The sequence below is a fragment of the Paroedura picta genome, chromosome 1, assembly GCF_049243985.1.
Source record: "Paroedura picta isolate Pp20150507F chromosome 1, Ppicta_v3.0, whole genome shotgun sequence".
Classification (NCBI taxonomy): domain Eukaryota; kingdom Metazoa; phylum Chordata; class Lepidosauria; order Squamata; family Gekkonidae; genus Paroedura; species Paroedura picta.
This window is the reverse complement of record NC_135369.1, coordinates 116056358-116079833: the sequence shown is the minus strand read 5'-3', so window position 1 is coordinate 116079833 and position 23476 is coordinate 116056358. Positions and strand designations below refer to the sequence as shown.

The following is a 23476-nucleotide window of genomic DNA, read 5'->3' as shown; positions in this document are numbered from 1 at the left end:
AGCACCTTTAAGACCAACACAGATTTATTCAAGGCGTGAGATTTCGAGTGCCAGCACTCTGTGAACTACCATCATGGGGTGAAAGTCATTGTATGCCTGGTGGAAAGTATCCAGGGTTTCTTTACCATGTGTTCAGACAATAAAAATGCTATCAATGAATCGCAGGTATACAAGAGGTGTGAGTGGGTGAGCATTCAGGTAGCATTACTCCATGTCTGCCATGAAGATATTCGCAAGTCATCACTAAATCTGAAATGGTTATGGGTGAGAACAAATTGCAGGATCTAACATCACCTACACCAGTGGTCCCCAAATCCCCGGTCCAAAGACCGGTACTGGTCCGTAGATCAGTTGGTACTGGGCCGCGGCTCCTCATCCTCCCCAGCTGCTGCCTTGGGAGCTGCCCTGCCACTCTGCCGCTGGCTCACCTTTGGTGCTCTCCAGCAGCCGCCATGGCTGGGGCTCCCCCTCGGCATGGCACTGTGCAGCTGATGTTGGCAGCGCCCCCCAGCTGGTGGTGGGAAGACAGGGGCACTGGCGGGAAAGCAAGCGGAGCAGGGGCTCAGGCGGCCCTCGGCAAAAGACTATCCACCTCCCCAGGCCTCAGTAAAATTGTCAAGCATTGACCGGTCCCCAGTGATAAAAAGGTTGGGAACCACTGAGCTACACCATCAATTCTTTGACGCTCGGCCTTATGGTCCAACTTTCGCAGCCATACATTGCAACTGGGAATACCATAGCCTTGCCTAGGCGCACTTGTGTTGGCAGGAGGCTGTCTAGATTTGCTATAGCCTTCCTCCCCAGGAGCAAACGTCTTTTAATTTCTTTGCTGCAGTCCCCATCTGCAGTGATCTTGGAGCCCAGGAAAATAAAATCTGTCACTATCTCCATTTCTTCCCCATCTATTTGCCAGGAATTGAGAGGGCTGGATGCCATGCACTTCGTTTTCTTGATGTTGAGTTTCAAGCCAACGTTTGCACTTTCCTCCTTCACCTGCATCAACAGGCTCTTTAGTTCCTCTTCACTTTCTGCCATTAGAGTGGTATCATCTGCATATCTGAGGTTGTTGATATTTCTCCCTGCAATCTTGATCCCAATTTGTGACTCCTCTAATCCCGCCTTTCTCATGATGTGCTCCGCATACAAGTTAAATAAGCAAGGTAACAGTATACAGCCTTGCCGAACTCCTTTCTCAATTTTGAACCAATCAGTGATTCCATGTTCGGTTCTCACTGTTGCTTCTTGACCTGCATATAAGTTTCTCAAGACAAATAAGATGCTCTGTTGGATATACAATCCAACATTGTATATGCCATCAAATGCCAACAATGCCCCTCAGTTCTCTACATAGGGCAAACAAGTCAAACCCTCTGCCAAAGAATTAATGGACGCAGATCTGACATCAAAAACCACAGAACTGAAAAACCCGTAGGGAAACACTTCAATCTTCCAGGACATTCAGTAAGGGACCTGAAAGTAGCTGTTTTATTGCAAAGGAATTTCAAGAACAGGCTAGAAAGGGAGATTGCAGAAATGCAAGTTATTACATCACTCAAAACTGACATACTCTGGACTCAACAAGGACATAGGTTTTTTATCTCACTATACACGATAACCTTGTTTAACTTGTGTATCCATATTCCTCACAATTTATTTTATTTCGGACAATGTGACTGTAAGGTGATGGTAGAGATATGTAATAGAATTTTGAGTTTAACTCCCTGGTCTTGGAATGAGATAGTTGTCAGCACAGCAATTGCAGGAATATTTCACACTTGTATGGAGACAGATGGGGCCAGCAGCCAATGGTAAGGTGTGAGCTATTGACATAGACAGTTTTATTTCTCCTATATTTTTTGTGAACTACAACTGAATTTGAGGGGACTGATTGGCTATTTTGGCAAAGAATGATCATATCGCTATATTTGGATGTGTGACACAGTTTACTAATTTAACAGAATTTTTGCTTTATATTCCCACAGTCATGATGGTAGTTCATAGTCTGAGGAAGACTGCTTGCATTCGAAAGCTCACGTCTTGAATGAATCTTTGTTAGTCTTAAAGGTGCTACTTCAGACCAACACAGCTACCCATTTGAATCTATGAGTAAGGAATAAATAAGGATAAGCAAATTAGGGGGTTAGAGTTCCTCTTGAGGAATCTGGAACTTCTCAGTTTATTATGGGATTTATTAACTGCCCCCTCTCTATGAGGCTCAGGTGCTATACAATGTTGCAATCAACCATTTGGTAAAAATTATAGATAAAACATTTAAAACCATCATTTCAATTATGTCACAGATTTCTCAGTCTTATTCCTGACCTGAGTCATTGGCCAGTTATGCTGGTGTTATAGGGGGATTATGTTCTGAGAGTGGAGAGACCCATTGGTTCTGTGTGTTCTGCTCTCAACTATACACCTGGTGGAACAGTACTGTCTTACAGGCCCTGTGGAAATGCAATAGTTCTGTCAGGGCCTGGGAGTGTGGTGGCAACACGTTCTGCCAGGGGCAGATGCACTTCTCTTGGTATATAGTGGCCCGAGATATCTGAGTGTATTGGGAGAGGCAGTCCCTCAGATATGCAGAACTTTAAAGGCCAAGACCATGAACCTGATCCAGAATTCAACTGGAGGACAGGTCGAATATGGAATTTCCAGTGTGTTCAAGGATTCAGGCTGCCACATTTGAACCAGTTTCAGTTTCTGGGTTAAGGCCCATGCAGAGCAAATTACATTGCATGGATCGCTGTGGATAGGTTTTCTGGGGTTAGGTAGTAGCTTTAAATGGCACTAGTAGCTTTAAATGGCAATGGTAAAAAAAGACCTGACAATCTAACTTTGCAATCTGCACCTCCATTGTCAGGAAGTCAAAGATCAAGTTTCTGACAGAGTGCAAAGTTATGAATTGCTTCCCATGCTGACAGGAAATGACCCTTTGGAAACTAGTCCCTTCCTCAACCAACCACAGGACCTTTCGGGGTTCAGCTTCAAGCAACTCTGCTGGAGCCTTCCAGTCATCTGGCCAATGGGTCTGGGGAAGCATTTGGCCTTCCCTCCATAAGCAGGTAGAGCTGGGTGGCATCAGCATATTGGTGATGACACCTTCACTCCTGCATCATCTGTGTTACAGATAAAGATATTAAACAACACTGGGGAGAAAATCACACCCTCAGGTACTCCACACTGGAGACCATAACAGGCTGAATGTTCCTCCCCAATAGCTACCCTCTGTCCTCAACCTTGGAGAAAGAAGACCTTTAGAAAAGAGGCAACTGGTGGAGGGACCTGCAAGGTTTTATAAAGTGCATAGGGTAGAAAAATTGGATAGATTCGATACCCCATCCCACCCAGTAGTAGAATTCAATGGTATCCAGTGAGAAGTAGATGCAAGTTTACACAACTGATTAAAACATGTCCAATGGCTACTAGCAGTTTTAAAAGAGAGATTCATGGATAGGCCTAATAGTGGCTACTAGCTGTAGTAAGGGTATGCTCATCAGTCTCTCAAAATTTACTAGATTCATTGTGCATCAGAGAAGACTAATAACTTATTTGAGCATTTATTGATTGGTACAGCATACATTCACATTCAAAGTGACTACACATCTACCAAACTGAATTTTTCATATTTAACTTAATCCGCATGTCAGTTTACATCACAACTGTTCTGAATAAACTTAATTTCAAAAGCAAGAAGTGTTACGTATAAGGAATGCTATAGAAACTGAAATACAGTTCACTTCCAACTGGACAACCTTAAATTGGAATAAGCTATCACTGTATTTCTAGTTAAAGCATATTTAAATTTTCCAAATACACTAACGCATACAAAACAGTTCTAGCAGACACAAGATTTCCGAAATATAAATCCATGTGGCAACTGCTAGCAATGATAGGCAACCAACAGAAAAAAAAAACAAAACAAGTAGCTTCCTTGTGGAAAAAAGCGGTAAAATGCAATTCTTTTAAATATGACTAATACGGACCATGTTAGCTTATCCAGTATAGTATTTCTGCAAATTAAGATCCACAACACCCCTAAAACAGCACAGTTTGGAGAGAATAGCATAAAAAGCATCTATTTAAAGCATTTGCAAAAAAAACCCCTAAAAATCCAATCCTGACCCCAGGACTTCCTTGGTGTGTGGCTCTATTGCAAGCAATAGGACACCACTACAATTAACAGTACTGGAGGGACACTAACTTATTGGAGGCCTCCATTCCTGCAATTATCACTTGTGCTAAGTACGGTCAAACACTGATAAAGTTTTTAAAAAGCATTCTATCAAAATGATACAAAAATGAACAGCCCTACAGCATGCATTTTAATAGGTCTAATATTACACTGCAACACACTTCATTTTCTTAAACCATAACATGGCATTTATGTTTGACATCCAGAAACCTCATGTGAGTGCCTATTACGAAAATCTGAAGTGCAACCTTAAAATCTTTAACTATCTCTGCCCCTCGAATACTAGTCCTGTGCTGAAGCACAGAAGTCAGCGCCACCAGTAGAATGCAAAGGCCTATGCAACTCAACTTGGCCTGTGGCAGCAAGCTCCCAGTAAAAATGCCTTTTGTCAGTCAGCTTTTTAAACCTACTATCTCATGAAAATGCTAGCTGAGGCACCATTTTTGCCCTCCTAGATCAAATAACAGTCCACTGCTTCCTCTTCTCCCCCTCCCCATAAAGTCTCAGCATTAGATTGGACATTCTTTTCCTCATGCCAGTCTGTATCCAGTTCACTGAGGAAGCTCAGGCTTCCAATTTTCACAAATCAGCAGTAAACTCAGATGAGTCAACTACTCACCTCCAAGCATCAGGCCTAAACCCAGGCTCTCTCAAGTAACCAGCAGCCTCAAAGCCTAGCAGCCATCAATTTTTATTCCTTCTTCACCCTTTCAGTGCACACATCTCAGCTGCCAGATTGTGGCAGCAAAGCAAAGGTAAGATCACCTATGAATGTGTGAACTGCCCTGAAATTACCCTACACATCAAAGAAGGGCCAAGAGGATTGTCAAAGGCAACACTAGCTTTCTTGTAATTTTACAACACACTTTGAGGTTCCCCATGTAATTATAGTAGCAAATATCTGGCTTTAAAGCTTGGCCTATTTACACACATAACGACTTTTCGTTTTAAGAAAATTCATCTGTCACTCAACGTAAGAGTAACAGGAGCCAAATTTTCATAGGGTTAATTCTGTAAAGCGTTAGATGACATTTTGTGGAACACAAGGGCCTTGTAAAAAAAAAAAAATCAGTGCTCCAAAATGCCACCCTTTCATTGCAAAATGGGATGAACTCTGCAATGCCCTACAGATGGCTTTCCTTAAAATGGATGCTACAAAATGTTAAAAGGAAAGACTCTTCCTTGCACTATGTGGATCCTAGTTCTGCAATTAGCAAGAGAAGGGGAGGATTATACTGTACATGGAAGAAGTGTACTGCAAGCACAAGAAAGAACATTTTTGAATCGTGTTCAATTGCCATGCTTTTTCCATCACCAAATTTTGGCAAAACTGAGATGTCTTTTCACAGGGCTAAAAGAGTTTCATGAAAAGAACCTTCCTAATTTCTGCTGTCAGGATTTTTGTAGTAATATCTGACCGACATGTGACAATGGCCATTTCACTCCCCTAAAATGGGTATGCAGGTGCAGCAAGTCAAGCCATCTGCTCTCCCTCCCATGGTCTACATCCTTGCAGTCCTTCTTCCAGTGTTTACAGGGCTATCATATCCAGGCAAGTGAGGCTTTGTACTTGCTTTTAAAATAGTGCCTGAGAACCTGGGTGCTGTTACAGTACCACAGCAGCTCTTCCAATAGAATGGCTTTTCTGAATGCAAAGGAGAAGAGTGAGATTTTTGGCAATTCCCCCCTCCTGCTACAGACTTCCAATTTGCTCCCCACAAGACCGAGGGGGGGGGACCACAGGGAAGCATAGCTCTGCCTTACTGCTGAGGATTCCAAGCCAACAATCACCCACCTTCTTTGACACAGAAGAAGAAACACCCAGAACAGTCATCATCACATTTAGCCATAGTAGTAATCATCAGTGAGCTCAGCTAGGAAAGAGTCACTGAAATGGTAGGTTAACATGATTTAAAAGTAATCATGCAAAATAAGACAGGGTAAAATGCACCAATAGTACACAACACACACATATTTACAATTACATCTTTGCAAGGAATACTGTTAGCTTCAAGTAAGCAACCAAAACCACTTCCTTCAGATGAGATGCTTGGCTTAGTCAAAGTCACGGTTTGTTAGAACTAGTGGAGCCATCAGAGTCCACACGTAGAGGACAATGCCAATCCAGCTGGAAGAGATCTTCACCCAGACAGATGGCCACTTACTGGTCATTGCATCAGAAACAGGGTCAGGGCTGGAAGAGAGAGTAGAGCACATAAGTGTTTCCGATAAACTAACCTCTTTTCTGTCAATAATGTTCCTTTTTATTTTAAGAACTAAATTCAGAAGAAAATTCTGATTACGTCAAAGAAGCAGAAGTAGTCTACCATCTGGCCCACTCATACATTTCCAAGTGATTATCACTCCTGGAACCAACATCACTGAGAATCTGTCAACATCTTTTGATTTTCCCCATAATATTTACATACCTATACCAGTTGGTTAGAGTCATCATGATGTAAAGCGAAGCAAGAAAAAGCATGAAGTGAAAGAATGAATAACTGTAAGTAACTCCATCTCTCTCATTGTCGACAGCGCGGTGGAAATCATCCCCATCCTCAAGGGAGCCATCACTCCTGGGAAGTCCATCTTCTATCAGGGTTGACTCATCGCTAGTCAAGGTCAGTTTATTTACTTGGCTGTTATTGGATGTCCGGATGCTGCAGTCAGAAGAGAAGGCACTATTATTGAATGCCCATTTCTTATCATTTCTAACAAATGAAACCGTAAGAATGTCTCCTCTCCCTGTCCTGCCCCGTTTCCCCCCCCCCCCGGAAGATGTTCTCCTCACCTCGAGTACAGCACACACATTAAGAACAGAATGAGCCCCACAATTCCTTGGGCGTCCCACCAATGGACAAATTGGCCCTGGCTTGGAGTGCTTGTGGAATTATAGCCAATTATGCTGAGCAAGCTGGGATTGCATTGTCTGTCTGTGTTGGCAAAGACAGGAAAGTGAAAGTCAGGTTATTCAAACTGATGATACTTTCAACTTGCTGAGTGTGAATCTGCTCTCACAGTAAATGCACACTGACAATTACCGTTATTTAATGTAAATAATTTTCATGTTACTTTATACAGCAACAATAGGTGCTAATTTTTACATAGCCTAAAGGTAGAAAGCAGTTTGAGTCCAGGGGCACCTTTAAGACTAACAAAACTTCATTCACACTTACTCAGATAGCCTAAAGATGAAATTCTTGAGCTATTTACCAGCCAAAGGCTACATCTGATCGGGTGATTTTCTGTTGTGCTATATTAGTATTAGCTACATATCAAAACTTAAGATTATGTTTGTTTCCAAGTGACATGTGCTATCTGCATTTAAGTACTGTATACTGCAAGAATGCAATTCCTAAAAGGAGCAGTGAAAGACAAGAAGTTTGCAGATTCAGTAACTTTGAAATGGAATAGGCATATAAGAGAACCTTGCAGAGAAATGAAGGCAAGCAAATTTTGCATGACCAGAAGGTAAAAAATGTAGCAAAACGTCATTCTGGCAGAGAAAGCGTTTTAAAGCAGGCTTTGCTCCACTAGTATAATCACGTAAAATACAAAATTCAGTTGACACAATGGGTATGCAGACCAATTGCGCAATCCCCCTAAATACTAACAGGTATATTTTCAATCTACTCAATCCCAGCTGAGTGAGTTCAAAGAGCTCCATCACATCATTTCTCCATCACAATGTTCACATTTCCGGGACAGATGGAAAACAGTTTGGCAGGCAGCACCACAACTGCATTTGGACCGTGGTATTTTGATCCATTTAAAGAACAGGTCTGTACAACTGCCAATACCTGTTTGTATTCTATTAGCCATCCTCCATAATTTATATAGCAAGTCAAATTCTGCAGGCCTCTTGTTGGTGTTTATCAGGTTATGAATATCGGGTGGAACTGATTAGATTCCATGTTTGAAACATTCATTCCCTAGATTGAAATTCTGTGATTGCAGGATTTGTGCAGATCTTATTGCTAGGTATCTGGATCTTAATCTGGAAAAGCCTACATCAGCTGTGTTTTTGCTGCTACAATGTTAAGATGGTGCTTATAGCTGGCTGAGAATCTTCTCTTTCAGGTAAGCATTCAACAAGAAGGCACATAACACTTCCATTAAGGTTTTATTGGTTTAAAATTGGCATAAACCCAAGCAGAATTTCAACTGACTCACATATTTGATGAGTGCATTCCAAAAGTCCTGCTATTGGAAGGTCTGTGGTATTTCATGAAAAAACAGAATGAATGTACATCTCTCCATTACAAGTGGTAAAATGAAGCTTAGTTCTTTATAAAATTCTACAAGGAAAATGTCCCTCAAGGGAGATTACTTATACCAATCAGCTAAGACAAGCCCATAGCCTGGAAATTCTATAAAATACATCCTCGTCTTAAAAGGCAAGTGCTATTTACAATCTCCCCAACCATCTCATGTATGTAATTGCTCTGTATAGATAATTTATCTTTCTTCCAGGGCACCACATCCAGAGTAATGTCAAGGTACCTAGATCTATGGTTGTGTGTGTACATAGGGTACCATTAAGGTGGATATTCAGTTCACAGTTGGCAAGATTGTCATTGAGATGGAAGCCAGAGCACTCTTTTACCTGGACTTAGGCTCATTGGTCATTGCTGCTCAGGTTAGATACATTGGAGGATCATTGTCCATGGGGTCGCGATGGGTTGGACACGACTTCGCACAGAACAACAACAGGATAAGCCACCATTTATAGTAGTGGTCAGCCAAAATTTCAAGGTCCCTAGTCAGAATTTCCTCAGGCCTTTCCACTGATTTGTGCCTAACTGCAATTGCCATGTCATTGGATATGGATATGTAAGCTTCCTGGATATCATCTCAAGAACATTAGAGATGTATAGACTGAAAAGACCTGGAACAAGGACTGAGGTAGACCATTATTCAGTTTCTTCTGCTTGCTGATTGACTGACGCATAATTACTTGGAAAGTCCTGTCGCTCAGCATGTTATTTAGGAGTTGAAATAATGTTCTGCAGGGGAAAACTTGTACAGCAAACCATCCCTCCAGACTGTCATAAGTGGTAGCCAGATTGATGAAAACTGATGTCTTAGACACTTCTGATACCCTGCCTCAATAAAAGTTGTCAGGCTCGGAACCTGTTCTTCATAATTACAATGGGGTATTCAGGATTAGCCTTTTGAGGGGTTTATAACAGGAACTGAGAAACGAAATAGGTCTGCAACTTTCCACCAGATGTTTTGGCTTTCCAGGTTTCAGAACAGCATCTTTGCTTTCATGAATTCCCCTGGGAATCTTCTCTCATGTCTGTGAACAGGTTTTTGAGCCACCTCTGGATAGGTACACATCAGTGCAATTCTAGCTCACCTCCTCATGATAAAGCTAGAGAGCTAGAACTTCTGGTTCTTTAAGGATCTTCTGGCTATTCTACGCACATGGAAACAACCAACCAGTCTTTCTCAGGAGTAGTTGACAAGGAGTAGAGGAGATTGTATCCAAATCTGTCAAATGAATATTGAGACTACAAGCAAGTCTAAATTGCTAATGTTGCAAATCTTACTGGCCAATAAAATAGATTTAGCTCTTCTCAAAAACTAGACTGGAGTATATCAACAGATACACATGTGTGTTCTACCAACTATGGGACTTGAATCCAGGCTTGCCAGCAGACATTAAATGCAAGAAGCCTCTGCTGGGACAGTGCTGAGGCTAGGGAGCTGGGCAGCACTCTATGCCCGTGGGGGCAAGGGCCAGAAAGCCGGGCAGCACCTTAAGTTTCCTGCCACTGCGGGCACACCCTTCCTAGTGCCCAGTGCATTCCTGGACACACTAGGCTTCACTTCTCCTGTGAAATAAAGGAGGGAAGAAGGTCGGAAGCTACTTCGGTTCTTCATTGTAGAGAGCTACAAGGTTTAAATGAGATGAATAAATATTACAAGGTCAAATCTTACCAGGCTCATTGGTCATTGCTGCCCAGGTTAGATACATTGTGTAAACTGTGATCACAGATGACTGCAACAGCCCAGATCTTGGTTGTGACTCCTATGTGCAGAGAGAACAAAAACAAAATAAATCAAGCATCACAAAATAGTTTAAATATGAGGCAGTCTCCAACAAGTACTGAAAGAAAATGTCATACCTGAATTTTAGGCAAAATGGACATGACAGACGCTCCTATGCAGAGCAACATATTGACACTGATGAATGCCTTATTTTCAGAACAGCCATCTGGGCGAGTATAATAAACATAAAACAGGACAATTGCCACTAAGGACAGAAGGTAGTTCAGAGCTGTGGCAGACAGCAAAGCTGTGGATAAGCAAACAAAACTGGATTCAGTTGATGGGTGTATTTGAAACAGGTATTCCTAGCATGCTGCTCTGAAAGAAGTCCTCGAGCACAGAAGTTAGATCAAGATAATCTCTGCACTAAGACCATATTAGCTGACAACAGTCTTTAGCAGCATCGCCTAATAAAAGCAATGTAATTTCCCCAAACTATGGCCTCAACCCAGTGGTCATTAATTAATTCCACCTGCCGATTACTGTGGGGCATGCTGGGCTCAATTCACACAAGGACAAAGCAAAACCTATGAATCTTCCCCAGTCTCCAGCAAGCATTTCTGACCCTACAGCTTCTGGCCCCACTAGAGTAATAACAATGCAAGTCAGAAGGTTGTAGGGGGGAAGGATGAAACGCTCCCTTTCTTCTATCAGTAAAGCTGTACTCACCAAAGAAGGTGAAAAGTATGATTTCATCCCCTTTCCCCACCACACTGAAGCCTCCTGGCCCACATGATCCATATTCTATTTGTCCAAAAAGTCTGGGAATAAACTTTTCCAGGTTTGGAAATAACTGCCAGGGAAGATTCATGGTTATTAATGCTGTCCATGGACACACCATTAGATTCACTCCACAGTGTGGGAAACCCAGAACTGAGCAGGTGTATGCAAGGATTTGACTCCAGCATTACAAATGAGGGGTAGAATAATCCTACAGATTAATATTGAGAGTTATGAAGAATGTATCAGAATACAAGGGGTACCGGAACTGGGGGGGGGGGGGGGAAGAAGGAAGGGATATTCTTTGCTCAAGTAAAATTTGAGTCATTCCTCCACTAGCACTTGCAAACATTTGATCAACGGATCTCTGATAACGCCAGCATCCTACTGGAAACCCCTCTTTCCTTCGCAACTTGACTTCAAAGAGCATGCTGCTCGGCACTCCTGGGTTCTTTAACAAGAATGCAATCAACATCCTACATGAAATACACCTGCCTACCTGCATACCAGCATCTTGAGTTTCCTTCTTCCATTTTTTCAACCCAGGATTCATTCCAAGAGTGGGCAAAATCTATCAGTAAAACCAGCTGGATAAGAATGAAGCAGAAAGCTCCAGCCATGCCTACATAAAACCAGACTGAGGGATTGGGGAGGTGGGGGGGGGGGAGAGACATGTTAGCTTTACTATCAACAAAATGGTTTCTCAGTCCAGATTTGCTTTACTGACAGATATGCCATCAAAGTGTCCCCTTAAACAGCAACAACAAAACAAGAGTGTTCCCCAAAGAGTATAAAGTTTAAACACACAAAACAAACAAAAGGCAGAAGGGACTGATATAATTGCTTAGGCTCCACACTTCGTTGCAGCTGGGAAGGAGAATGAAGGCATTTACTCAAAGGCCTACTCACTTCCACCAAAGTAACAAGTCATTATAAAAAAACAACTTCAAAATACCTCAATTACAGATGAAGATGAAACTATTTGTTAGAAATAGAAAACTGTTGTTTCACATTTAAAATTACTTAATGCCATCGTACCGGTTGTAAAGGGTCCCTCTGGAATGAAAAATGCACCAACTGTAATTGCAACTGCTATGGCAAACTTAAAGAACCAGAATCTGAAAAATTCAACAAAGAACCATCAAAGTCAAGGTCACGCATTTTAAAAAGCACATGCCAAATGTTTCACAATTAATAATACACATGTTTATTTGCATTTCTTGAAGTAATAGTGCCTATATAGTATGCAGGAAATCCAATAGAATCAACCCTTTGAAAACACACAGACAATACCATTAAGTGTTGACAGAGCCTATTGTGTAGGCTGTATTTCAGTTAAGGGTGTCAGGTCCCTCCTGGCAATCAGTGAGGTATGGCGAGGAACACAAGTTAACGGGAGCAGGAGGGAGGTCCAGGGGACATTGCCAGTGACATCAGTTCCTGCATGTGCCAGAAGTGATGTCATCATAGAGATATTGAGATGACACACTGGTATTTGAGCAAAAGCTCTATGGTAAAAATGGTTTCTACCATAGAGTTTTTTCCCAAATATCCATGTTGACTGGACGTCCCTGATGTGATGATGTGTGAACTGGAAGTGACATCACCACATCACCAGCGCTGCAGCCTGGGCTTCCCCTTCTCTCCTGGTAAGTCTCCCCACTGGCCAATGGATTGGCAATGCAGGTGTGGGGCCTGGTAGCAGGGGATCCCTGCCTCCACTGGCAAGAAAATCCCACTCTGAGCTTTACTCCCATTTGTAGTACCACTGTCTTCAGGCAACAGTCTTCTTCCTCAACTGCACACTATTTGCTTCACTATAATCCAGTAGTCTGTAATCTATAGGATGGAACTTCAAATGGGTTACATAGTTAAATCTGCTGAGTCACAAGAGCTGTCATCAAGGACTGCTCCTAGTCTACATGTATCCTGCCTCTTGTTTATATGCTGAGAGGAAGGGAAGGCCAGCAAGACAAAGTCTCAAAGGGCTGAAGAAAATTCTTTTTTGTACAAGCAGGTTCAGAGACTCTGGCTGCCCCCCCCCCTGATGCATTTGATAGTTGTGTCATGTGTGTGCTCAGTGGGACTCATAATGCTGCCCTAGGATTTCGGTCTTGCATATGGAATGAATGAAGAACATCACTTTAATTTATCTTCAATGCTGCTTTGTTCAATAGAAATGCAGCAGACGAAAACTAAATGAGCCCTTTAGCATTTGTAATATATGATTACTTCACCCTTTTTTTCTTGCAGACCATGCATGTTACCAGAAGTACTCTTCAACTGTCACTGAACTCTGGCTGTTATTGTTACTTTAATCATAGAATAGAATCATAGAGTTGGAAGGGGCCATACAGGCCATCTAGTCCAACCCCCTGCTCAACGCAGGATTAGCCCTAAGCATCCTAAAGCATCCAAGAAAAGTGTGTATCCAACCTTTGCTTGAAGACTGCCAGTGAGGGGGAGCTCACCACCTCCTTAGGCAGCCTATTCCACTGCTGAACTACTCTGACTGAGAAAAACTTTTTCCTGATATCTAGCCTATATCGTTGTACTTGAAGTTTAAACCCATTACTGCGTGTCCTTTCCTCTGCAGCCAGCAGAAACAGCATCCTGCCCTCCTCCAAGTGACACCCTTTCAAATACTTAAAGAGGGCTATCATGTCCCCTCTCAACCTCCTTTTCTCCAGGCTGAACATTCCCAAGTCCCTCAACCTATCTTCATAGGGCTTGGTCCCTTGGCCCCAGATCATCTTCGTCGCTCTCCTCTGTACCCTTTCAATTTTATCTACGTCCTTCTTGAAGTGAGGCCTCCAGAACTGCACACAGTACTCCAGATGTGGTCTGACCAGTGCCGTATACAATGGGACTATGACATCTTGTGATTTTGATGTGATGCCTCTGTTGATACAGCCCAAAATGGCATTTGCCTTTTTTACCGCTGCATCACACTGCCTGCTCATGTTTAGTTTACAATCCACAAGTACCCCAAGGTCTCGTTCACACACAGTGCTACCTAGAAGCGTATCCCCCATCCAGTAGGCATGCTTTTCATTTCTCTGACCCAGATGCAGAACTTTACACTTATCTTTATTAAATTGCATCTTGTTCTCTACTTATTAATAATAATCTACTTATTGTTACTTATTGTAACTTTAATCTCTGACAGTTAATTGAAATAAGTTACAGAAAAGTTAGATTAACTGCTTTTTAACAGAAACAAAGGGGTTAAATCTTGTCCTTTTTATCTTACTTTTTAAAAGATGAAGAGGACATATCAGATATATCTCATATGCATCTGTTGATTAGTTAATCTGCACCTGTTCTGACCATCATTAGTTATGAATCAATAACTTATCTAGATAGTAATCACATAATTAAGAAAGAAACAATTTAGATGAACATAAGAATGATTATAAAAATGTACTAGCATGATAAGTAACTCAAATTTTCCTGGCGGAATTCTCAAAAGTTTATTAGGTGAGATTCCTAGCCGTCTATGACTTGGGCTGAAACTTTGCTTTAAAAAAATTATACTTTTTATAATACAATTATGAAAACTTAGAAACATTGATAATGTTAGCACTCGCTTTTTCAGTAACTATAGGGTTAATTTATCTTTTATTGTTAAATGTCTCTGAGAGTTTTTAGTCTGGTTTGTTGGCATTAGTCCCAAGAACAAAACTCACACTTAACTTGTTTGTATTATCAGATTTAAAACTGGATAGCCTTTAATAGATAAATCCTGGAGAAATCTGCCATGAAATGGCTTGAATAGACAAAGTCCTCTTATGACTGTTTAGCCCAGACTTTCTAATTGGATGCAGGAATAAAGCATCCCATTATACTTCCACAGACTCTCTTGTCAGCCTGGCTTTGCTTTGCTGCAGGCTATGTTCCAAGAACTTGACATTGTCCAATAATGGCTGCAGGATCACTCATGTCACCTATGCTTTGGTAGTGGTTAGAATTAGTAAATTAGAAGAATTAGTAGAGCTGTTTCTGTATCTGGTCAGGATTGGGGAAATGCAGGCTCAAATCCCTACTCAAGTCTGTATTTACAACCTCTCAACTAGGCCTATCTCAGTTTTAGGCATGAATCAGAAGTGAAAGAAGACAATCATTTACTCCACCTTTATCCTTGGGAAAGGGATGGGATAAAATATAATTAAAATAATATTAGAGTAAATGTAGACTTCCAGTCTCATTGAGGTAGTCGAAAAGATCTTTATATGTTTAAAGCTCATATTGGTTCTTTATTGACTGTTAAAACGCTGTAACAATGTATGTGGTCTGTAGATACTTTGATGCTGGTTAATGACTGTAATAAATAAAATTAAATAAAATTAAATAAATAATCTTTATCATTCAAGTTTATGCAAATACTCCAAGTGTCAAAGTCTACTAGTATATTCCAGTTTGTTCGGTGACCCCTATGGTTGCCACAGAATTTTTTTCACAGCATACTTGTTTAGAATATAGAGAAACATATTCTGCAATCAGCTATTTGCTCTTACCCATTATGTACTGCTGCCCTTGGATCACTGCTGCTCTTCACTTTAATCATCAATAAGGAGAACAGGAGGAAAAACATCGCCATACCAAAGCACACTCGATACACTGCTTTGTACCCCACTAGAACATCACAATTCACATGGCCCTCATCACAGAATCCTGGAATCTGTACCAAAAGGCAAAAATAGTTTCAACACTTTTTCACCAATAATCAGCATGTTTCCATTTGTTATTGCTTTTATTTTAGTTACTATTTATTAAGATAAACATCCCAACATCTACTTTAAAAATGCAGGCTAGAACTGGTCATATGCTACATTAAGCCAACATTATGCACAATGTCGGATGAAGCCTGCATTCTCACCTATGTGCAGTCTTTATTCCTCCCTCTCCCTGCCCACCTTTGATTTAAGCAAAAGAAAAAGGAAATCTTGCGGCTGATTAATAAATATGTTTTCACCATCCAATAAATTGTTCCACTGTATTATTTACTGAAATCAATATAAAGGTTGAAGAATCATACAGTAGTCAGAAGTAATCAAAACCAGCCCAAGGTAAGTGCCCGCTTTCAACAGGAATGATTCCTCAGTGATTACTTCCTTGATAAAGTGATGGCTTTTACAACTAAATATATGTCTGTCTAGGAGTACCACTTTGGCTCACAGCTTATATCATTCTGAGGTAGATTCAGTATACACAACTCTTATCACAGATGGTTTTAGCCCACACAAATCCTATAATCCCTAGCATAGTCCTTTTTGTGGGCCCTTTTAAAAAAAATCAGTGGAAAAAACTCTTTGTCCATCATTGCACATACTAGTTGCAAGAAACAGGTAGTGACAGCCATTAAAAGGCTTGATCAGCATACAGAGTGAGGAATCTAGTTCATGCTTAGCCCTTGACCTATATATTCAAAATACAAAAAAAAAAAAAAAAATTCTTCAGCAGAGCAGTAACTTCTATATAGGAAGCTCCGGAGTAGCCTTTCTCAATATTTTTATCGAGAAACCCTTGAAACATTGTTCAAGCTTCATGAAGCCCCAGAAGCGGTGTGATCATGCTGAATAGGGTTGGGAAACATAGCTGTGTACATGTTCACCTGGGGCCCCTCCCCTTCCCACCCCCTCCAGGCCCATCATTGGCCATGTGGGGGGGGGGCAGATCAAGATATGGTTGTATCACCCAATCAATGTTTAACAAATTTTAAAAATATATTAAACATTAATTAACTCCCACCCATTTGGGAAACCCTCCCAGGGCTACCACAAAACCCCTACTGAGAAGGCCTGCTATAGAGAAGCAAACAGTTCTCTGGGGGAAAAAACAGAAGAGTCCAAGGAAATCTCAGCAGCTGTTTCTGCGTCATCAGCTTTATGATAGTTCTCAGAAGAGTAAACTGACCTTCTTCAGCTGTTCTTCCATTCCTGGTATTAGCATGACACATGCTACGCTCACACCAAGTAGCAGGAACAGCGCGTATATCACCCTCGTTATCGTGGAATTATTACCACTGGGGCAGCATCGGCACAGCAGACATGGGGCACTGCCACATAAACATGGTATCTGATGGAAAGAAATTTAAAAAGAAAACTTTGAGAACTAGTTTAAGAATGATGCAATGGCTGCCACTATGTTAATTACACGGTTAAAATTTGTACTCAACTACTGCCTACAACACCATCTTAAGCAGAGTTATATCCTAAGCCTTCTAAGAGTTTAGCTATGCTTAAAATGATGCTGCTGTTCTTTCGGCATTTAAGGATCATGTCCTCATATGATTCCCAATAACACAAACCATACTGTTTCGGTCTCCCTGATCTTTATTTCAAGGGATGTGAGCCATGTTAAAAGGTAGGCAGTTCTGCAGAAGATCTATTAAGGTCCTGATTTGGCATACTTGTACTGAAACATGGAGTGGGTCTTTTGAAAGGTAGATAAGATATTGCACAGCAGATGCCTCCCCCCCTCATAAACACTGCTTCTTAAGTGACTCTCACTGTGCCAACTAAAATGAAAACAGCCAAGAGACTATTTATAAAAAACCTAAGTGGTCATTTTCCCACTACAAGTTGTGCTTAAGGAAACTTGCCAACAACCAACATGACAACACAGTAACTATGTGATTTCCAGTCAGTCATAGACTTGCTCTTATTCAACACCTGTCTTCCAAATTACTTCTGCTTTTGGGGGGGGGGGGGAGGAATGCAAGCCCAACAATTAACTAAGTTTGTGTCCCAAAGGAATTACAAGAATGCCCACTGGAAACCGTGGGCGAGGCTGGAAGACACATTGGAAATAATGGGTGGCAAAAATGCCAGTTTACTTGTATAAGCTCCATTGAAATACATTACAGTAGGAAAAGAATTGCAAAGAAAATGTGGAATGGATTCTCCATTACACACAGAGAGACTACTCTGGGCCTGGAATGTGGAATGACAATCCCTGGGAGTGCCGTGGGGGATCTGGGCCTGGAGTGACAGGATCCAGAGTGGAATGAGGCTCCCTGGGACTGGCACAGACCAGCTCCTGGCATTCTTGGAGGATACTGTGGCACTTGACCCATACTAGTCAGGCTCACGTCCTGGCCACGGGGTGGAGACTGCATTCCTTGCCCTGATGGACAATATCCATGCCAACTGGATTGAGGCAGTTCAGCTATCTGCGCTTTTAGATCTGTCAGCTGAATTTCATATGGTTGACCAGGGCGGGGATTAGGGGGGACAGCCTTGCAATGCCTGATCTTTCCTTCAGACACAGACGGTGGCAGTGGGGAAAGATGTGTCAGGCCCCTTTGCGCTCCCCTGTGGGGTACCACAGGAGGCTATAGTCTCCCCCATGCTTTTCAACATCTAAATGCACACTCTAGCACAGTTGGTCCAGGGGTTGGGTTGTCACTAGTATGAGGATGACAACCAGCTCTATCTCCTGATGGATGGCTAGCCAGACCCCCCCCCAAAAAAAAAAACATTTGCCAGATGTTTGGAAGCAGTGCCTGGATGGCTCAGGCAGAAACTCAATCCCTCCAAGATGGAGGTCTTGTGGCTAGGTAGAAGGGGCCAGGATCAAGAAGTGTGCCTCCTCTGCCTGGATGGGGTGCAGCTTAAGGCTGTGCCTGCAGCCAGGAATTTGGGGGTGATCTTTGATGCTTCCCTGTCTATGTAGGCTCAGATCACGAAGGTAGCCCAGGCAACATTTTACCATCTACACCAAGCTAGGCTACTAGCGCCCTACCTGTCTCCAGAACACTTGGCCACAGTGATCCAGGCAATGGTCACTTCCAGATTAGACGTCTGTAACTTGCTCTATACGGGCCCTCCCTTGTCTCTGACCCAGAAATTGCAGCTGGTGCAAAATGTGGCTGCTAGGGTCTTCACAAAATCATCTTGGCAGGCCCATGTCCAGCCTATGCTGAGGAAGCTACATTGGTTACCAATTGGTTTAACGTTCTGGTTCTAACCGCAGCCTGTGTCATGCTTATCTGTCATGCTTATCTGAGGGACCGCTTGTCTTCTTATGTCCCGCTTAGAGCCTTGCACTTTTGCAGGTATGAATTTGCTGGTTGTTCCTGGCCGCCGGTAGTTTCACCTGACCTCAACCAGGGCCAAGGCTTTCTCAGTCATGCCCCCGACCTGGTGGAGTAAGCTCCCCGAAAAAGCTGAGGGCTCTGACGGAGCTATCACAGTTCTGCAGGGCCTGTAAGATAGAGCTCTTCTTCCAGGCATTTGGTTGAGGCAAGGCTAGGAAGGTCTGATCCCTCCCTGTATAGGCCCAGGAGGCAATGCTTTGTTCATCTGTGCATGGCCATTTTCTGAGCGACGGTGGATTCCTGTGAACTTCTGTGGCCGGTTGTCATCGGCCAGGGTTGGGTAATGGGAAGGAAATAGTTTAGATATCCCACCATTATTGTTAATGTGGATTGTTGTTGTTGGTTGTGGCTTTATGGTTTATTGTAATGGTCCTTGTGGACCTTGTTGTGAATCGCCATGAGCCAACTGTTTGGGGGTCGCAGTCGACAAATATAAGTATAAATAAATAAAATAAAACAAGGGGTATCTGGACCTGGAATGACAGGCCCAGATCCCCCGTGGCACTCCCAGGGAACATCATTCCATGCTGGGGCCTGTCATTCTAGGCCCAGAGTCATCTACCTGACTGTAATGGAAAATCCATTCCTCGTTTCCTTTGCAACTGTTTTCCTACTTTAATGTATTTCAACGGAGTTCATACAAGTAAACTGGCATTCTTGCCTCCCACTATTCTATGGACATGCTTGTTATTCCTTTTAATATATGCCCCATCACAAACAAGCTCCTGGTAGTTCTGTAATCTAAACTGAGCCAATAAATATTAATGTCTTAAACTAATTGTATGACCTACATATGCGGACAAATGAGAAGGGAATGGATTCCTGGTGTGCATAAATGGCTTCAAAAAGCAGAATATTCACATCTTTGAATAACTGACAATGTGCAAAAATTCTTTCCCTGCAGAAAAGAAGCTGAAACCTGTCTCCCTTATGTGCTGTTAGTCACTTATATTCTGGCCACTGTAAGGGCCAATGCCAGTTGCATCTGCATAATGTTTTAGAGTAGCGATCCCCAACCTCTGGGCCGCGGACCACATGTGGTCCTTCGACTAATTGGAGGTGGGCCCCGAAGGACGCCTTCTCTCCCCCCCCTTTACTTCATCCCGCCCAGCCCTTTACAACACACTTTGGGTGTCATTGTCTCCCATCACTCCAGATGGGACTATCTCGTTGCAGAGAAACAAGCTCAGGGTTCCCATTGATTTGTCATTGTCATGAGTTAAAATTTCCATGAAAATAAAATGTTCCTTATGTTCATTGTTGTGGCATGTCTGTATCTTATTTTGAAGGGATGTTTAAACATTACCATAGCAATCAGAGAGCGTTAGGGCAGTGGTTGAGAGTAGAGAAGTAAACTACCCCCCCCACACACCGGGGCTCAGTAAAAGGCGTTGAGTGGTCCCCGGTGATAAAAAGGTTGGGGACCACTGTTTTAGAGAGTTACACACTGTTCAACTCCCCTGTAAGTTATGTAAAATAGAAATCACAATAAAGCACAATATACATATTTTGGGGGGAAATATTGGTGACTTTTTCAGGCCCAACATAAACTGCCCATCTCAACTTGAGCAGACTTCCTTGTTTCAACAATGCTAAAGTCAGCACAATTCAGCAATGTTTTATTAATTTCCCTGTCCAATGCTCATTACACATTTATTATTCTGCAGTAGCAATTTGCCTGAGCAGTTAAAAAAAACCTTTTAACACACACTGATGCAAAAAAGAAGCCATTTGACATAGTGGATTTCCATTGTTGTGCAGATGTGCTTTAGTCCCCCCCCCCCCAATTCAACATTTCCCTGGCATTAATTTAACTGTGTCAAACCCAGACAATACTATTTTAAACACAAGATATATCAAAACGTTTTTAAAAATATACTGACAGTCCAATTCTATGCATAAGTACTACAGTCAAGGTCAATGGAGATGAGTTGACAGGGTAGAGTAATTCTGCATTGGATCCCCCTATTAAGTTTGCTAATTATGCCCTGCATGTACCAGTGCTTGACAGAGCAAGACGGTAGGCTTAGCGACCTTTATCTGCAGGCATAAATATACAGAATCTCTACATGTGTTGCAGCAGACAACGTTACTCGTTTTTGCCAGACAGCTTGGGATGTTATAAAAATAAGAGGATCTACTAATGCAACCACCCACAAGTCTCGCACGTTGATTTCGCACCTCGCAAATCCAAGAACTCAAGTTTGACCCCCTTGATACGTGATTCATGTGGGCGGGATGGGAATAACGGGATGGTGAAAGTGCCCATGGCCCAAAACCTAGACAACAGCACGGCGGAGAGACGCCGCACACGGAACAGAAAGAAAGGGACCAAGCGAAAAGAAAGGAAAAGCTGCAGCTTCATCAATCCAGTAACTCACAGATAACGACTTAGTGCGCTAGATGGGGCTCAGACAGCGGCATCTGATCAATAATCCAGAGCAAGGAAGGGGCAGGACTTTATCTAAACAGAATTTAACACACACACACACCCGGTGGGCAGAGCGGGACCCTAACAGCATGAAACAGGGCGTGACAATGCGCGCCAGGAAGGGCTGCAGTCACTTCGACCCTCTACGCGCCTGCGCCCCCCGCGCGGCCGCGCACAGCTGCCATTTGCAGCCTCCCATATCCTCCCCGCTCCGCTCCTCTCGGCCGAGGGAAGAGGACGGAGGCCCCGCGAATCCAGCACATTACCCAGCTGGCCATGGAGCAAAGGCCCAGAACTGCCCCCATCTCGCTCCCTGCAGGCGGGTGAGTCGCGCGGCAGCCCTTTTAAAGATGGAGGCGGCGACCCAGGAGGATGCCGAAGCCTTGTTTACGCCCCGACCCGCTTCGCTCGATGGCGTCAGGGGCGGCGCATGCGCGTCACCTGCGCGCGGAAGAGGAAGAGCGTCTCTGCTGGGATGACGGCCGCGGCGGAGGGGTGGGGCTGGGGGAAGAGCCGACGCGGTGGGCGTGGTTTCTAAGATGCGCGGCTGCTGGCTGAGCTCCTGGTCGCCGCTTCTGCCGAAGGGGAAAGGAGGGGGAGCGGGCTCGCACCTTCAGCGCTCGCAGGGCCCTTGGGGAGGAGCTGGGGCTGCTTGGAAGGCGGACTGCTGGCATCCCCGGAATGCCAGGCAGAGCAGACGATATTGGCCGCGCTCGGCTGAGTCACTGCAAGGGAGCTTCAAGTAGGGGACAGCGCATTTGTCAGGATCAAGTAAAATGCTGAACAGGCATCCCAGGGAATTAAATTACCTCGTGCACCTGGGTTTTATTTGTAGGAATGTGAACGACTTGGATATGTTGTCCCTACGGGAAATGATTGGGTAAACCTGGCTGTACATCAATATAGACTTTCCCAGCAACATCACACCTGAGATTCTGTCTCTGAGGGGGGCGGGGGAGTGAGTGCCCTGTCCTAGGTGTCATTTACTAAACCTTGGAACCCCGCTGTGCTGAACAGCAGCTTTAAAATCTTGTGGTTGGGGGGGGGGGGGTTGAGGGACAGCTGGGAGGGCAGAATCAATGGCCAGTGATAGAATGAACACTCCCCTTTATTCTCCTGCAAGTGGCCTCGCCCACGCTTCTGCAATAGCAATGGAAGATTGATTCAAGTGGGCTTATACTGACCGGTTGGTCTGAAGCAACACAACAAAGCAAAATCAAAGTTGAATAAATCTTTGTTGGTCTTAAAGGTGCCACTGGACTCTGATTTTGTTTTGATGGAAGATTGGGAAGCCAAGTTTGCCGCCTAACAATTAGTTCTGCCCTGACCTCTAGAGGTCAGTATAAGCCAAGAAATGTGTAGTCTTTGTTGACAAGCCTCCTTTCCTGGGGCACTAAGGAAAGGAAACCATTATGCATGGTTTACATACAAATGAATGCCACCTAGGGTGCAGATAAAGTTATGATGGTTATATTTATATTAGATACCCCTTTTGCACAGTCCTAAGTGGAAAAAAATGTCATCAGATTGGCTGGCTTCTGCATCTTACTTTTGCACTCACTTCTCTGAAGGGGCATGTCATCATTTCCTGGATTCTTCAAAGCCTAAAAAATACCAGGGATTCCTCCATGGTCAGAAAGTTGAAAAGGGCTTATCTATATTCTGTCACCAATCTGATGGGTTTTTTTCCACTTAGGAATGCGCAAAAGGGACATCTAATATAAACATTACCTTCATGTGCCTTTTATTTGCATGCAAACAACCTCTCCCCCCCAGTATTTTCAATATGTCATTTGTTGTGAGAAGTGAAAATAGATTCTTAGAATCTATGTCTGATAAAATATAAATGAAGCCATATTAACATTAAAGTGTTAATACTGTATTTTTAAATTTTTTATCTTTGAAATGCATACAGTATTAGAAAGTATGGGACAGAGGTGGTATTTTAAAGAAATAACCTTGAAAAATAGAG

General features: G+C 42.9%; 1 protein-coding gene across 1 annotated transcript; it reads right to left on the bottom strand.

The window, feature by feature from the left end:
- Window positions 1–3544: 3544 nt before the first annotated feature.
- SERINC1 (serine incorporator 1) lies at window positions 3545–21960 on the bottom strand. The gene is made up of 10 exons (XM_077300697.1): window positions 21771–21960; window positions 16889–17050; window positions 15490–15653; window positions 12011–12090; window positions 11472–11609; window positions 10330–10499; window positions 10142–10232; window positions 6987–7128; window positions 6625–6855; window positions 3545–6389 (listed from the first exon to the last, which is right to left on the bottom strand). Exons 1-10 carry the CDS (start codon window positions 21807–21809, stop codon window positions 6251–6253), a joined length of 1356 nt encoding a protein of 451 aa, XP_077156812.1. The 5' UTR covers window positions 21810–21960; the 3' UTR covers window positions 3545–6250.
- Window positions 21961–23476: the final 1516 nt, after the last annotated feature.

Bases quoted from the DNA above. Each gene is read 5' to 3' on its own strand.
- SERINC1 (XM_077300697.1), bottom strand. From the start codon at position 21,809: ATGGGGGCAGTTCTGGGCCTTTGCTCCATGGCCAGCTGG. The intron at 10,500-11,471 runs GTAGGCAGGTGT...GCTTATCCACAG, and splicing joins CTCAAGATGCTGGTATGCAG to CTTTGCTGTCTGCCACAGCT. The intron at 7,129-10,141 runs GTAAGATTTGAC...TTGCCAACACAG, and splicing joins AGCAATGACCAATGAGCCTG to ACAGACAATGCAATCCCAGC.